This window comes from Mugil cephalus, chromosome 4, assembly GCF_022458985.1.
Source record: "Mugil cephalus isolate CIBA_MC_2020 chromosome 4, CIBA_Mcephalus_1.1, whole genome shotgun sequence".
NCBI lineage: Eukaryota > Metazoa > Chordata > Actinopteri > Mugiliformes > Mugilidae > Mugil > Mugil cephalus.
The window spans coordinates 28,749,077-28,765,289 of record NC_061773.1 but is presented as its reverse complement, the minus strand read 5'-3'; the positions used below and the strand labels follow the sequence as shown (position 1 = coordinate 28,765,289).

At 50.9% G+C, this 16,213-nt stretch overlaps 2 protein-coding genes across 3 annotated transcripts in view; both read left to right on the top strand.

Annotated features, from left to right (window-relative positions):
• The window catches only part of zgc:77375 (uncharacterized protein LOC402927 homolog), a 5,684-nt gene extending 391 nt beyond the window's left edge, over nucleotides 1-5,293 (top strand). The window contains exons 2-9 of one of the 2 annotated variants that reach the window (XM_047583184.1): nucleotides 497-688; nucleotides 775-887; nucleotides 2,533-2,623; nucleotides 2,729-2,747; nucleotides 2,924-3,098; nucleotides 3,175-3,351; nucleotides 4,649-4,814; nucleotides 5,054-5,293. In XM_047583184.1, the coding sequence (XP_047439140.1) occupies nucleotides 497-688; nucleotides 775-887; nucleotides 2,533-2,623; nucleotides 2,729-2,747; nucleotides 2,924-3,098; nucleotides 3,175-3,351; nucleotides 4,649-4,814; nucleotides 5,054-5,239 (1,119 nt within the window). In that variant the 3' untranslated portion in view covers nucleotides 5,240-5,293. Of the gene's footprint in view, nucleotides 1-496; nucleotides 689-774; nucleotides 888-2,532; nucleotides 2,624-2,713; nucleotides 2,748-2,923; nucleotides 3,099-3,174; nucleotides 3,352-4,648; nucleotides 4,815-5,053 lie in introns of both variants that reach the window. The other variant, XM_047583183.1, reaches the window with a different exon arrangement.
• Nucleotides 5,294-7,250: 1,957 nt separating this feature from the next.
• On the top strand, nucleotides 7,251-15,995 carry pcif1 (phosphorylated CTD interacting factor 1). Its single transcript, XM_047582703.1, has 15 exons — nucleotides 7,251-7,400; nucleotides 9,177-9,301; nucleotides 9,383-9,508; nucleotides 9,582-9,721; nucleotides 9,796-9,950; nucleotides 10,023-10,170; nucleotides 10,348-10,431; nucleotides 10,583-10,682; nucleotides 11,097-11,256; nucleotides 11,488-11,657; nucleotides 12,446-12,532; nucleotides 12,610-12,794; nucleotides 14,021-14,114; nucleotides 14,194-14,369; nucleotides 14,477-15,995. The coding sequence occupies exons 1-15, from the start codon at nucleotides 7,274-7,276 to the stop codon at nucleotides 14,784-14,786; spliced, it is 2,187 nt and encodes a 728-aa protein (XP_047438659.1). The 5' UTR covers nucleotides 7,251-7,273; the 3' UTR covers nucleotides 14,787-15,995.
• The last annotated feature ends 218 nt before the right edge of the window (nucleotides 15,996-16,213 follow it).

The window sequence follows — 16,213 nt, the reverse complement described above, 5'->3', positions numbered from 1 at the left end:
TTTTCTTTCTGCAGCGCTCTAATTGAATATTATTTATTGGTGCACTTCCACTCCTGACCAGAGAATAACACTGTGATACATTGATGGTGGGGGGGCGCTGTTGAGCTGCTTTTGGCCCAGATCCTGTGAGGTGAAGACAGAAGGAGCATGTCAGACACAGTGACTGTACATACTAGTCAGAGGCAGCACAGACATAGACACACATATATATATATATATATATATAGTCACAAACACACACATAGCGCTGATCCCTGCCAGCGAGAAGGTCCGGGTTCAAGTCCAGCTCAGGTCTTTCTGGGGGGAGTTTGCATGTCCTCCCTGTGTCTGCGTGGGTTTTCTCCGGGTTCTCCGGGTTCTTCGCTTTCCTCCCACATGACACGGTGCGTTATCCTGCTGGAAGTAGGCGTCAGCAGATCGCCCACTGTGGTCATAAAGTACCCCCCCCCATCCCGTCTGTCCCTAACCTGTCTCTAACCCTGTGTGTCCGTGTCAGGCGGGCATCCTCTTGGACGTGGACGGCGTCCTTCTCCGTGGGGGGGACGTCCTCCCAGCAGCTCGTCGCGCCTTCAGGAAACTTCTGGACCCAAACGACAACTTCCTGTTTCCTGTGGTGTTCGTCACCAATGCAGGAAGTTGTCAGAGACGGGACAAAGCGCAGCAGCTGTCTCGGCTGCTGGACGTCCAGGTGGGACACATGGACGACCTCACCTCCTCATGCTGAGCTCTGATTGGACCGACAAAGTCATGTGATACTCCCCCCTCTCTTTGTAGATCGTCCCGGAGCAGGTGGTTCTTTCCCACAGTCCTTTGCAGGCGATGAAGACGTTCCACGATAAATGTGTCCTGGTGTCGGGACAAGGACCCGTGACCCACATCGCCAGAGAGTATCCTCCACTCCTGGTCCTGAACCCTGGACCTGACCCTGACCCCCTGGCCCCCTTATCCTTACTCTGACCCTGACCCCCTTACCCTGACCCCCTGGCCCCCTAACACTGACCCTGGCCCCCCTTACCCTGACCCTGGCCCCCTTACTCTGACCCCCTGGCCCCCTTATCCTTACCCTGAGCCCTGGCCCCCTTACTCTGACCCCCTTGCCCCCTTATCCTTACTCTGACCCTGACCCCCTTACCCTGACCCCCTGGCCCCCTAACACTGACCCTGGCCCCCCTTACCCTGACCCTGGCCCCCTTACCCTGACCCCCTGGTCCCCTTATCCTAACCCTGACCCTGACCCCCTTACCCTGACCCCCTGGCCCCCTAACCCTGACCCCCTTACTCTGACCCCCTGGCCCCCTTATCCTTACCCTGAGCCCTGGCCCCCTTACTCTGACCCCCTGGCCCCCTTATCCTAACCCTGACCCTGGCCCCCTTACTCTGACCCCATTGCCCCCTTATCCTAACCCTTACCCTGGCCCCCTTATCCTAACCCTGACCCTGATCCCATGGCCCCCTTATCCTTACCCTGACCCTGACCCCCTGGTCCCCTTATCCTAACCCTGACCCTGACCCCCTTACCCTGACCCCAGCCCCCTTATCCTAACCCTGACCCTGACCCCCTGGTCCCCTTATCCTAACCCTGACCCTGACCCCCTTACCCTGACCCCGGCCCCCTTATCCTAACCCTGACCCTGGCCCCCTTACCCTGACCCCCTGGCCCCCTCACCCTGACCCCCTTATCTTAACCCTGACCCCCTGGCCCCCTAACCCTGACCCTGGCCCCCTCACCCTGACCCCCTTATCCTAACCCTGACCGTGGTCCCCTTACCCTGGCCCCCTTATCCTAACCCTGACCCTGACCCCCTGGCCCCCTTATCCTTACCCTGACCCTGACCCTCTGGTCCCCTTATCCTAACCCTGACCCAGGACATGACCCCCTGACATAGCCCTTTAAAGCTGGATTTCCATACATGTCCTATGGACAGAAAAGCCTTCACCTCTGGGTTGGTCCACAATGATATTAATTTTCCAGTCATTATTTCAGAAAATGTACTGACACGAAAGCAGAAAGTTGAAAGTGAGCAGCTGATCAATCAGTAGTAAGCAGTGTTTTACGTCACATTTTTGGCCCCGATTCACCTACTTCGGACCGACCAAAGAGGTGGGACTAAAACTAACCCAGAAAAGTTTCCCTTTGGCCTCGTTCCGCCACCTTCTACCAATGGAAATAGAGATTTAAAGTGGGCGGTGCTGAGGTAGGCCATGTATGGAAATAAAGCTTAAGTAGGGACTGGAGTTTTAGGTCAACTCTTTTATTCCAGCATCACAATGTAATAACAACGTCAGGGAAATCTTACCCACAATACCTTGTGTCTTCTCAGCTATGGTGGCCTAGAAAGCTCAAAACATCCTCTCTGTTTCCTCATGATAGTTCATACACAGGTTGTTGCTGTTGTTGGTGAGTTTGTTGCTGTTGTTGGTGAGTTTGCTGCTGTTGTTGGTGAGTTTGCTGCTGTTGTTGGTGAGTTTGTTGCTGTTGTTGGTGAGTTTTCTGCTTGTGAAATAGTTGACATCTTGACCAGTAGTTGCCAGTCTGGGTTTCCAGAACGTTGTGACCATGGAGCAGCTCTCAGAACATCACCCCCTGCTGGACATGGTGGAGCACAACAGGAAGCGGTCACCTGTGAGTTTCACAATAATTATAACTTTCAGGCTAATGTTAACACTATAACTTTCAGGTTAACGTTAGCACGTGTTTGTTTATTTGTGTCAGTCATCTTCTTTGCAGAGTCTCCCCCAAATACAAGGTAACACAACCACCACCATCTCACAACAACAACCACCACAGCAACAACAACCACAACCACAACCACAACTACAACAACCACCACAAGCACAACCACAACTACAACAACCACCACCACCTCACAACAACAACCACAACAACCACCACCACCTCATAACCAGCTCTGCGTTGCCATAGCAATCATCCTGTTTGGGGAGCCTGTGCGATGGGAGACCAGCCTACAGCTGTTGATTGACGTGCTCTTGACCAATGGGAGACCTGGTTGCATGTACGATTCCCACTTGTCCACCCAGCTGCCGGTCCTTGCTTGTAACATGGACCTGGTTTGGATGGCCGAGGCTCCGTCACCACGGTAACATTTCCTGTTAGCTATCAGGTCGGGGGAGGGGCTTTGAACTGACTGATGTGCTGTGACTCCTCCCCCTCAGGTTTGGCCATGGGATGTTCCTGCTGTGTCTGGAGGCGGCGTTCAGGAAGCTGACGGGTCGGGAGCTGCGGTACGAAGCCATGTTGGGGAAACCCAGCCTGATGACATACCAGTACGCAGAGCAGCTGCTGCAGAGGCAGAACCATGACCACAAGATCAGCACCGTCTATGCTGTCGGGTAAACACACTCTTCTTTTCAAACTTAGACTTTAATGATCCTCAATGGATCAGAGGCCTGTATCAGGAAGTAGCTCAACTTACCTGGGGTTCTTCCAACTTATCCAGCTGAACTTATCCACAACAGTGATGATCTGGATAAGTGGTATCATGACGCTGGTTATCAGCTCAGTAACTGAACCAGGTTTGTGTTGTTGTGAATCGTATGAGGGCGGGTTCCAAGGCAGCAGAACAATCACAAACATGAGGCAGATCCACAAAGACTGATTCTCCTCAGATATGAAGAGAAAAGTCAAACACAGCGGCTGCATCAAAGAGACACCATAAGACGAAGGACTGCAGATTAAATACATGTGTAAACTACACATCAGTGGTTCAGTTAGTTTAGATTTAATGAAGCCATGAATCCCAACCAATGAGCTGCAGAGATGAATCAGTGTCATTCCCCCAGATGTGACCCCTCTGGAGTAAAAAGATAAAAACATCATTCTATCATGTTACCTGGGCGACAACAAAGCTGTGACATCACATCAATACATCAGGTTGTTGTCCTGAATGAAATGATCCTGATTCTGAGCTGAGTTTGAGCTAAAACATCCTCTTCTTTGTGTGATTATCTCCTGAAGATGCGTTCACGCCGTAACGCTCTTCTAGTGATTTGGGCTCCGATCTCAATCAGGTCTTCAATGAAAGGACATGTGATTCTTTCCTGAACAGCTGATTGGCTGGTGGGCGGAGCCTTTTATCAGATTCAGATAAATCCTGAAAGTTACCCTGACCTGAAGCAGGTTAACTGTTCAGAGTAAGTTACCATGGTAATGTAGCTCCATAAGAATGAAACCGGTTTCTAAATGTGGACGATAGCGAGGAAGAAGAAACACTTCCTGTCCAGGGTGAGTCTTTTCAGATGGCGGGGGCTCTTTAGAGGTAAAGGTCCCGAAGTGAGTAGCAGATGACCTGTACTGCCACAGCTACCTAGAAAAAGTAATCTGGTTACTGATTACTCCTTTAAAAAGTGCCTGAGTTACTTTACTGATAACTTGTTTTCAAAATAAAATTGAAACTTACTTATTAGTTACATTCAGCAGCTTTATATTTTTTATACATTTTTCTTATATAACTTCATTCTATTTGTATTTGACTTTGTCACCTTGAAACTGTCACTTTATGGGAGCGATAACATCAAAAAGTTTTCTGATTCTGAAATTCATAGATAAACTCCCACAGACTGTTCAGATGTGATCTAGATCTAATTCACCGCCGCCTCCAACACCGTTTGTCTTGTTTTTGTTGCCTAGGGACAACCTAATGACCGACATCTACGGCGCAAACCGATACAACCAGTATCTGGCTCAGCAGCACGCCGCCATGACGCCTCCAGCCAAGATGGCTGCACAGGGACCAGGAAGTCATGTGATGGTGGCAGAGGAGACACCGTCTGCTGCTCAGTGTCGATCTATTCTGGTAAGTAGGGAAGGATGAGCCACATGAAGGACAGCAATGAAACTAAACCAGGTGGGACTGATGGACCCTCTAGACAGTCAGAAAAATAAAAGTGGCACCAAGTAATAATCCCAGTGTTTATAACAGAAGTTGGGCCGAAGGTTTGAGCCCTGATGTAAAAGGTAAAGGTCCTGCAGTCTGTGACTGGCAGCGTCCTACAGAGATGTTTCAAATGTTAACGCTCCTCTACTTGTCCTCAGGTGTGCACAGGGGTCTATAATCCTGACTCCCCGATGCCTAGCGACCAGAACGCCCTCACTGAGACCCTGGTCATGGAGCCGGACCTGCTGCAGCCAAGCCACGTGGTGGAGGACGTGGAGGCCGCTGTGGACCTGATGCTGCAGCGGGAGAGCGTCGTGACCTCTGACCTACACGACTCCACCTGAGCCGACATGTGATTGTTTTTAAAGCCTCAGAAATAAAAACATGCATCAAATGTTCGTCTGACGCATTTTTATGATCTGGTTTAGTGTTTGAGACTCGGCTACAGTGCCTCCATGTGGCCTGGATGAGAAAAGCAGAACATGTCGTGTTAATTTATGGCACACTCACACGTCTCCAATAGTCGATGACAACAATAATACGAATAAAACTATATACTAATCGCAGGTCAGTTGGTTCCTCACAGGGAGTGGTACCTAATGCACTGGCCATATTTAGAAGACGACAGGGTAAAATGGAAACAGATGACCCTGGCTGTGGTGACCCCTGAAAGGAACAGTCAAAATGTTTTATGATTTTATTTAAGAATAAGAAGTTTTTATTGTCATTGTTTGGTGGAAAACAGCCATTCTGGCAGCTTTTTGGTTTGTGAGCAATAAATAAAACTAGAAACTATAGTAGCATAAAGACAAAAAACTACAGCAGCTATACACAATAAAACACAATCTATACAATGAAAGCACCAGCAGCACAGAAATGAATGGAATTGGTATAATGAGGGAAAAATAGCAGCGTTTCTAAACAGCAAACAATTAAACAATAGAGCAAATGGTGTATGTTAGTGTAAATGTATTTACTGAATGTAGGTGGACTGAAGAATAAATATAAATATGGGGCTTATTGCATAACGGTAATGTTTTTATGGCACTATATTCTTATGTGAGTATGTTTTATGATTCTAGATTTTATTCATACATGTTTTATGATGCTACTTTTATACGTTTTATTATTTTTGTGGTTCAGGTTCAACATATTTTATTTTCAGGTATTTTTTTATCAGCTTTGACCTTCTCAACATGGCGGCGGGAAGTGGACAACTCAGGACCGGAAGCAGGAGAGGCGCTGCGCATGCGCAGTGTTTGAGCCTGGGTCCCTGTAAAGATGTCTGAGCAGGCGGGGAGGGAGCGGCGCGGAGGACCCGAAACAAGCGCGCAGAACCCGCAACTGTCCGCAACTTAACTGGTCAAGGTAAGGGCAAGCGACCCCGTAGGACCCCTCCGACCGCACCGACACGCGGCGGAAGGTTTCGGTCTTCGGATGAACCGGGGAAACGGGACATGGGGAGGCAGAGTTTGCGCTACGGAGCAGAAATGTTTGAGAAGGCGCGCAGCTCTGTGGCAGGGGCGTGTCCGCCATCTTGTGAGAGAAGCGGAGGCTGCGTCTCCGAGTCCAGACCGAGCGGGAAGCGCCAAATGGAGATTAACGGCACAGCGAGCGGCGGGACGCTCGGGGATGGTGGTTTATGGCGGTCGGCTCCGGTTTGGCATTGCGCGGAGCCATTGCGGATCGGCACGGACCGCCGCTGGTTTGCTGTGTTGAGTCCGGGCGACGGAGGAGCTACCGCAGCCTTTTGTTGTCCTCCTCCTCCCCCTCCTCCTCCTCCCTGTTTGTTTGGACGGTCTGCCAGGCGCATGCGTGTAACCATGGCGCTCGTTTCTGCGTTGGGAAAGAAAACACGATCAAATGTAAAGATCGTGATTAAGTGACACAAACGTCCTGCTGATCCACCAATGTGATCGTTTATATTCATTTGTATTAATTTACGTTCATTTATATTCACTGAGACGCTGCTTTATGAACAGAAGGAGCTTGAAGAAACGTTAGAGCCCTAAAGTGATGAAGCTGATCCCGGTCTGATCCGATCGGTCCGGACCGGTCAGACCCGGACATGATGATCACCCGGTGTGTTCATGTTTACCGGAGAGAAGTACTGTGGGGTACAGTCACAGACATGGAACCAAGGACAGAAATAAGGTTTATTATCCAGTATGATTAATCGGTTGGACCGACGCAGTCTGGTCTGATCGGACTGATTTGTGTTTATGACTGTTTCCCATGATGCCTTTCTCCGGTAAACAAAACACACTGAGGACGATCATAGCGTGTTTATGTCCAGGTGTGTCAGGTCTGCTCCACCTCACCTGTATTGCATGTCTTCCTGTCCCGGCAGGTCGATGTCATTCTGATGAGCAGCTGTGATGTCCAATGACAGCCAGGGATCAGTAAAGGGGGAGGCGGCCACCATGGTGTCTCCCTCTGGCCCCGCCTCCTCTCAGGGACCGCCCCTTTCTCCGTCCACCACCTCCAAAACACCTGAGCTCCCAGGTAACCCCTGCCCCAAACTTTGGGTCTGACTCTGTCTCTGACTCTGACTCTGACTCTGTCTCTGTCTCTGACTCTGACTCTGTCTCTGTCTCTGTCCTCTGTCTCTGTCCTCTGTCTCTGACTCTGTCTCTGTCCTCTGACTCTGACTCTGTCTCTGTCTCTGTCTCTGACTCCGTCCTCTGACTCTGACTCTGACTCTGTCTCTGACTCTGTCCTCTGTCCTCTGTCCTCTGTCTCTGTCCTCTGTCTCTGACTCTGTCTCTGTCCTCTGTCCTCTGTCTCTGTCCTCTGTCTCTGACTCTGTCTCTGTCTCTGTCCTCTGTCTCTGACTCTGTCTCTGTCTCTGTCTCTGACTCTGTCTCTGTCTCTGACTCTGTCTCTGTCTCTGTCTCTGACTCTGACTCTGACTCTGTCTCCGTCCTCTGACTCTGACTCTGACTCTGTCTCTGACTCTGTCCTCTGTCTCGTCTCTGTCTCTGACTCTGTCTCTGTCCTCTGTCCTCTGTCTCTGTCCTCTGTCTCTGACTCTGTCTCTGTTGCTCTGACTCTGATCTCTGACTCTGTCTCTGCTCTGCTTGCTTCCTGACTCTGACTCTGTCTCTGACTCTGTCTCCTGTCCTGACTCTGTCGTCTCTGTCTCTGACTCTGACTCTGTCTCTGACTCTGCTCTGTCTCTGTCTCTGTCTCTGTCTCTGCCTCTGACTCTGACTCTGTCCTCTGACTCTGACTCTGACTCTGTCTCTGACTCTGTCCTCTGTCCTCTGTCTCTGTCTCTGTCCTCTGACTCTGACTCTGTCTCTGACTCTGTCCTCTGTCTCTGTCTCTGTCTCTGTCCTCTGTCTCTGACTCTGTCTCTGACTCTGACTCTGTCTCTGTCTCTGACTCTGTCTCTGTCTCTGACTCTGTCTCTGTCTCTGACTCTGTCTCTGTCCTCTGACTCTGACTCTGTCCTCTGTCCTCTGTCTCTGTCCTCTGTCTCTGTCTCTGACTCTGTCTCTGTCTCTGTCCTCTGTCTCTGTCTCTGTCTCTGACTCTGTCTCTGACTCTGTCCTCTGTCCTCTGTCTCTGTCTCTGACTCTGTCCTCTGCCTCTGACTCTGACTCTGTCTCTGTCTCTGACTCTGTCTCTGTCTCTGACTCTGTCTCTGTCTCTGTCTCTGACTCTGTCTCTGACTCTGTCTCTGTCTCTGACTCTGTCTCTGTCTTTGACTCTGACTCTGTCCTCTGACTCTGACTCTGTCCTCTGTCCTCTGTCTCTGTCCTCTGCCTCTGTCTCTGACTCTGTCCTCTGACTCTGTCTCTGTCCTCTGACTCTGACTCTGTCTCTGACTCTGTCCTCTGTCTCTGTCTCTGTCCTCTGACTCTGACTCTGTCTCTGACTCTGTCTCTGACTCTGTCCTCTGTCCTCTGTCTCTGACTCTGTCCTCTGACTCTGACTCTGTCCTCTGTCCTCTGACTCTGTCTCTGTCTCTGTCTCTGTGTCTGTCTCTGTCCTCTGACTCTGTCCTCTGTCTCTGACTCTGTCCTCTGTCCTCTGCCTCTGTCTCTGACTCTGTCCTCTGACTCTGACTCTGACTCTGTCCTCTGTCTCTGTCTCTGTCTCTGTCTCTGACTCTGTCCTCTGACTCTGTCCTCTGTCCTCTGTCTCTGTCTCTGACTCTGTCCTCTGCCTCTGACTCTGTCTCTGACTCTGTCTCTGTCTCTGTCCTCTGTCTCTGTCCTCTGTCTCTGTCCTCTGACTCTGTCCCTGTCCCTGTCCCTGTCCTCTCTGTGTCAGATGAGCTCGTCCAGGCGGGATGGTCCAAGTGCTGGTCTCGGAGGGAGAACCGGCCGTACTACTTCAACAGATTCACCAATCAGAGCCTGTGGGAGGTTCCAGTTCTGGGTCAGCATGATGTCATCGTGAGTTCATTCAAGAGTCTAATTAATAAATTAATAACAAGCTGTAACCAATCAGTTCATGTCTAATGAACTTTCTCTCAGTCTGATCCTTTAGGTCTGAACGCGGCTCCGGCAGAGGGCGGAGACGGTAACCTTGGTAACGGTCAGAGGAAGAGGAGGAGCTCTGAGGAGCAGGGGGCGGGGCCTAACAGCTTCAAGCGTGTCAAAGTAAGAGGGAGTGTGAGGTGGTGTGAGTGCAGTGGCTTATGGGAAACGGAGTTTAACCTGTGTATTGTTTTAGGTGGAGCCCAGCACGCCCATCTCTCCCAGCACCCCCGGGGTCAAACCCTGGAGCTCCGCCCCCGAAGACAAACAGGCCCAGCCGGCCACGCCCACTACACAGAGCCCCGCCCCTGCCCCCGCCCCCTACAGGCCAGCTGTGTGAGTACTGAAGCCCCGCCCCTCCTGTTGTGGACCCCTGGTCCAGGTGTTGACCCGTGTCGTGGTTGTTGCAGTGTGTACTGGGACCTGGACGTCCAGACCAACGCAGTGATCAGAGAGCACCCCCCCGCCCACCACCTGCCCCCCCACCCCGAGATCGAGCTGCAGAGGGCGCAGCTCGTCACCAAGCTGAGGCAACACTACCACGAGCTGTGCCACCAGAGGGAAGGTAGGTCTGAACGCTCACCTGTGCTCACCTGTGCTCGGGGAACCCTCAGACTCACCTGGATCGTGTGTTCAGGTATCGATCCTCCTCGCGAGTCCTTCAACCGCTGGCTGCTGGAGAGGAAGGTCATCGACAAAGGTCAGGACCCTCTGCTGCCCAGCGACTGTGAGCCGGTCATTTCCCCGTCCATGTTCAGGGAGGTGATGAACGACATCCCCATCAGGTACCCGTCTGTTCACCTGTTTACCTGTTTACCTGTCTGTCTACCTGTCTGTCTCTCTACCCGTCTGCCTGTCTACCTGTCTGTCTGTCTGTCTGTCTGTCTGTCTGTCTGTCTACCTGTCTGTGTGTCTACCTGTCTGTCTACCTGTGGTGATAGTAACTGACTCCTGTGTCTCAGATTGTCTCGTATCAAGTACAAAGAAGAAGCTCGGAAGCTGCTGTTCAGATACGCGGAAGCTGCCAAGAAGATGATTGACTCCAGGTAAGTCTGAGCGAGCCAATCACAGCGCTCTGTGCCTCTGAGGTCACCTGACCTGTGACCTGTGCCCTGTGACCTGTGACCTGTGACCTGTGACCTGTGACCTGTGACCTGTGCTCTGTGCCCTGTGACCTGTGACCTGTGCTCTGTGCAGGAATGCGAGTCCTGAGAGCAGGAAGGTGGTGAAGTGGAACGCGGAGGACACTATGAGCTGGCTGCGCCGAGACCACTCAGCGAGCAAGGAGGACTACATGGTAACGTTTTCCCTGACGTTTTCCCCTGACGTTTTCCCCTGACGTTTTCCCCTGACGTTCTCCCCTGACGTTCTCCCCTGACGTTCTGCCCTGACGTTCTCCCCTGACGTTCTCCCCTGACGTTCTGCCCTGACGTTCTCCCCTGACGTTCTCCCCTGACGTTTTCCCCTGACGTTCTGCCCCGACGTTCTCTCCTGACGTTCTCCCCTGACGTTCTGCCCTGACGTTCTGCCCTGACGTTCTGCCCTGATGTTCTGCCCTGACGTTCGATTTAGTCTTTTGGACGTAAAAATTTAATGATTAGTTCTATTCACGTTTTAGTCATTTCTGTATGTGATAGTTTTAGTCTAGTTGTAGACCAGCTGGTGAGGTTCTCCCGTAGACCAGCTGGTGAGGTTCTCCTGTGTTCTCCAGGACCGCCTGGAGCACCTGAGGCAGCAGTGTGGTCCTCATGTAGCGGCCGTGGCCAAAGACTCTGTGGAGGGAATCTGTTCTAAGATCTACCAGCTGTCGTCTGAGTACAGCCGCCGCCTCAGACAGACTCACCTGAGCCTCCTGCCGGACCCGCCCCCAGGTACGTCCAGACCCGCCCCCAGGTACGCCCCCCCCCCCCCCGGTCTGTCCAGACCCGCCCACAGGTACGCCCCCCCCCCCCCCCCCCCCCGGACCCGCCCCCAGGTATGTCCAGACACGCCCCCCGGTCTGTCCAGACACGCCCCCAGGTACGCTCCCCCCTCCCCCCCGGTCTGTCCGGACCCGCGCCCCCCGGTGTTTCTCTGACCTGTGTTTTGTACCTGTCCACCAGAGACGTGTGCGTCGCCGCCCCCCTCCCGCCTGGTCTACTGTTACCCGGTCCGTCTCGCCATGCCGTCGCCCCCCCTCCCCCGGGTAGAGCTCCACTTTGAGAACGACGTGGCCTGTCTCCGCTTCAGGGGCGAGATGGTCAAAGTCAACAGAGGACACTTCAGCAAGCTGGTTAGTGGTCCTGGTCTGTCTCTACCTGTCTGTCTCTACCTGTCTCTACCTGTCTGTCTGTCTCTACCTGTCTCTAACCTGTCTGTCTCTACCTGTCTCTAACCTGTCTGTCTCTACCTGTCTGTCTGTCTCTACCTGTCTGTCTCTACCTGTCTCTCTACCTGTCTGTCTCTACCTGTCTGTCTCTACCTGTCTCTAACCTGTCTCTACCTACCTGTCTCTAACCTGTCTGTCTGTCTCTACCCTGTCTCTACCCTGTCTCTAACCTGTCTCTAACCTGTCTCTAACCTGTCTGTCTCTACCTGTCTGTCTACCTGTCTGTCTACCTGTCTGTCTCTACCTGTCTCTACCTGTCTGTCTGTCTCTAACCTGTCTGTCTCTAACCTGTCTGTCTGTCTCTAACCTGTCTGTCTGTCTCTACCTGTCTGTCTGTCTCTAACCTGTCTGTCTGTCTCTACCCTGTCTCTACCTGTCTCTAACCTGTCTGTCTCTACCCTGTCTCTACCTGTCTCTAACCTGTCTCTAACCTGTCTGTCTCTAACCTGTCTGTCTCTACCTGTCTCTACCTGTCTGTCTGTCTCTAACCTGTCTGTCTCTACCTGTCTGTCTGTCTCTACCTGTCTGTCTCTACCCTGTCTCTACCTGTCTCTAACCTGTCTCTAACCTGTCTGTCTCTACCTGTCTCTACCTGTCTCTAACCTGTCTCTAACCTGTCTGTCTCTAACCTGTCTGTCTCTACCTGTCTCTACCTGTCTGTCTGTCTCTAACCTGTCTGTCTACCTGTCCAGGAGCTGTTGTACAGGTACAGCTGTATAGACGATCCCCGCTTTGAGAAGTTCCTGTCCAGAGTCTGGTGCCTCCTGAAGAGATACCAGGTCAGCTGACTCAGCCAATCAGGTCTCAGCTGCTGTTGTCATGGTGAGGGCTATTAACGAGGCGTGTGTCTGTCCAGGTGATGTTTGGCAGCGGTGCTAACGAGGGGACGGGCCTGCAGGGGGCGCTGCCGGTGGCCGTGTTTGAGACCTTGAACCGTCAGTTCGGAGTTTCCTTCGAGTGTTTCGCTTCGCCGCTAAACTGCTACTTTAAACAGTTCTGCTCAGCGTTCCCCGACACGGACGGCTTCTTCGGCTCCAGAGGGTGAGACAGGCACACCTGAGATATGCACACCTGGGATATATACACCTGGGATATACACACACCTGAGATATACGCACCTGGGATATATATACCTGAGATATACGCACCTGAGATATATATATACACCTGAGATATATATACACACCTGAGATATGCACCTGATATGTACACACCTGATATACACACACCTGATATATATACACACCTGAGATATATATATATACCTGAGATATATATACACACCTGAGATATATATACACACCTGAGATATGCACGCACCTGAGATATGCACCTGATATGTACACACCTGATATATACACACCTGATATATATACACACACACCTGGACGCACCTGAGATATTCACCTGATATATACACACCTGAGATATGCACCTGATATATACACACCTGAGATACGCACCTGATTTATATACACACCTGAGATATGCACACACCTGAGATATGCACCTGATATATACACACCTGAGATATGCACCTGAGATATGCACCTGATATATACACACCTGAGATACGCACCTGATATATACACACCTGAGATATACACACCTGAAATATGCATGCACCTGAGATATATATACACACCTGAGATATATACACCTGAGATATATATATATACACCTGAGATATATATATATACACCTGAGATATATATATACACCTGAGATATATATACACACCTGAGATATATACACCTGAGATATATATACACCTGAGATATATATACACACCTGAGATATATATACACACCTGAGATATGCACCTGATATGTACACACCTGATATATACACACCTGATATATATACACACACACCTGGATGCACCTGAGATATTCACCTGATATATACACACCTGAGATATGCACCTGATATATACACACCTGAGATATGCACACACCTAAGATATGCACCTGATTTATATACACACCTGAGATATGCACCTGATATATACACACCTGAGATATACACACCTGAAATATGCACGCACCTGAGATATATATACACACCTGATATATACACACCTGATATATACACACACACCTGGACGCACCTGAGATATGCACCTGATATATACACACCTGAGATATGCACCTGATATATACACACCTGAGATACACACCTGAGATATGCACCAAATATATATATATACCTGTGATACACAACTGGACACACCTGGGTAACACTCGGGTGCCCTGGATTGTCTCCAGGCCGTTCCTGTCCTTCTGTCCCGTCAGCGGCTCGTTTGAAGCCAACCCTCCCTTCTGTGAGGAGCTGATGGACGCCATGGTGACGCATTTTGAGGTCAGTCCAACCACCAGTTTGTCCCCCTCTGTCCCTGCCTGTCCTGTTCTGTGGACTAATTGTGGGCCTTGTCCCTCAGGACTTGTTGAACCAGTCCTCAGAACCTCTGTCCTTCATCGTTTTCGTCCCTGAGTGGCGCGACCCTGTGACGCCGGCTCTGACCCGTATGGAGGGAAGCCGGTTCCTCCGGCACCAGATGAACGTCCCGGCCTATGAGCACGAGTACCGGTCCGGGAGTCAGCACCTCTGCAAGAGGTACTACTGGTACTACTGGTAACACTGGTACTGGTACTACTGGTACCACTCTGCCTGCTGTCACCATGGCGATGTGTATAATCAGGTTCTGCTCTGTGGGCCTCCAGGGATGAGATGTACTACCGGGCCGTCCATGGTACTGCAGTTCTCTTCCTCCAGAACGAGGCCGGTTTTGCGAAGTGGGGTCCGACTCCAGAGCGTCTGGCTGAGCTGACAGCAGCGTACCGGCCCGCCCTGACTCGCAGCTCCTCCCTGTCCTCCCCTGGCCCCGCCCCCGCTGGAGAGAGAGACTCCGCCCCCAAGGCTTCTGATAGGACACAGAGTGTGGCGTCACCAGGTGGCCATGACAACAACAACAATAGCAGCAGCAGCAGCAGCAGCAGTAGCAGTCCTCAAGACAAGATGGCCGCCGTCTGAACTTGGGCAGTCCTCAAGACAAGATGGCTGCCTGAATGGGTGTGGCTTATCCCAACCACACCCTCCACCTGCTGGAGAGTTCACATTTCTGTGTTTGCTGACTGTTCTTTTTGTTCAGTTTGTCCCTCACCAGCACCTGTAGCACACCCTCAGCTCATACCCACAATGCCCCTCTGCCAGCGGGGGTGGGGCCTGATCCAAACCCCTCCCCTCTGCTGGTCTGATTGGCCATTGCACTGGAACGTTTGTTGGGCTCCACCAATAAAAACCTTTGATTCAACTGTTATGTCATGTGATAGGCCAGCCGAGGGCTCTGATTGGTCCCCAGGCCAGCCGAGGGCTCTGATTGGTCCCCAGGCCAGCCGAGGGCTCTGATTGGTCCCCGGGCCAGCCGAGGGCTCTGATTGGTTCCCGGGCCAGCCGAGGGCTCTGATTGGTCCCCGGGCCAGCCGAGGGCTCTGATTGGTTCCCGGGCCAGCTGGGCAGGGTGAGCTGTTGGTAAGGCAGCTATCGTTTCTATTCCTACTTTGAGTCGGACTCAACCTCACTTCTGGCTCCGCCTTCTTCTCTGTAACCTTCCGCAGTGGATTGTGGGTAATGGAGTCAGACTGGTCAGATGGCGGCGTGTGATGAGCTTCATGTTCCTTCTCATGTAGTTTCAGCATTTATCAACTTTTTGAAGTCGTTTCTCTTAATGTTTATAAATGTTTGGTCGTCATTATGTTTTATTTGAGGTCAGAATTTATTTAAAGGAGCTATGTGGCTCCTCCCACTTCCTGACTGCTGTCTCTTCTCTGATTGGCTGAGATGGTCCAGTCGGGTGTGACATCAGTGTAGATAGTGTACAGTGGGACTGTTGATGTTGAGGCTTCTTTTTTTATTTGACTTAATTTAACCTTTTTAAAGATCAGAGTGTTTTAAACTAAACCAAAGTGTTCTAAGAAGATCTCTATCTGTAGGACGTCTGTTTCTCTTGTGCATGAACTTCGTCTTCACATCTATCAGCCGGTTTCTGTCCCAGTATCCCAGTGTCTGTGCTAAGCTAGGCTAATGTTGGACGCAGGAAACAGACTCCAGAAGTTTTAGTGTCTGTATGAAATAATCCTAAATTAAAGTAGGAACGTCAGGATGGTTCTTCTCTCATTTGTATCTCCTCCGTTTGTCCTTCGTCCTGCAAACAGACTGCAGTAAAGATATATTTAAACAACACGACCAGAGCAGCTCGTCCTTCTCACACATCCAGTCCATCAACCAGCAAAACAGGTTTTATTTTAAATGTTTATTTCCTGTTGTTATTGACATTTAACTCAATAAAAATATGTAAATATGAGGACTTAAAAAAAAGGTTGTGACATGTCCATGAATAAGTGATCAGACGGGTTGAACCAGAGAGGCTGGACTGGCCTTCTGACGTGTATTTTATTCTG

What these genes read in the sequence shown, in the direction of transcription:
- pcif1 (XM_047582703.1), top strand. Translation starts at nt 7,274, where the DNA reads ATGTCCAATGACAGCCAGGGATCAGTAAAGGGGGAGGCGGCCACCATG. An exon ending in CAAAACACCTGAGCTCCCAG is followed by an intron (nt 7,401 to 9,176) that starts GTAACCCCTGCC and finishes TCTCTGTGTCAG; the next exon opens with ATGAGCTCGTCCAGGCGGGA. An exon ending in AGTCAGCACCTCTGCAAGAG is followed by an intron (nt 14,370 to 14,476) that starts GTACTACTGGTA and finishes GTGGGCCTCCAG; the next exon opens with GGATGAGATGTACTACCGGG.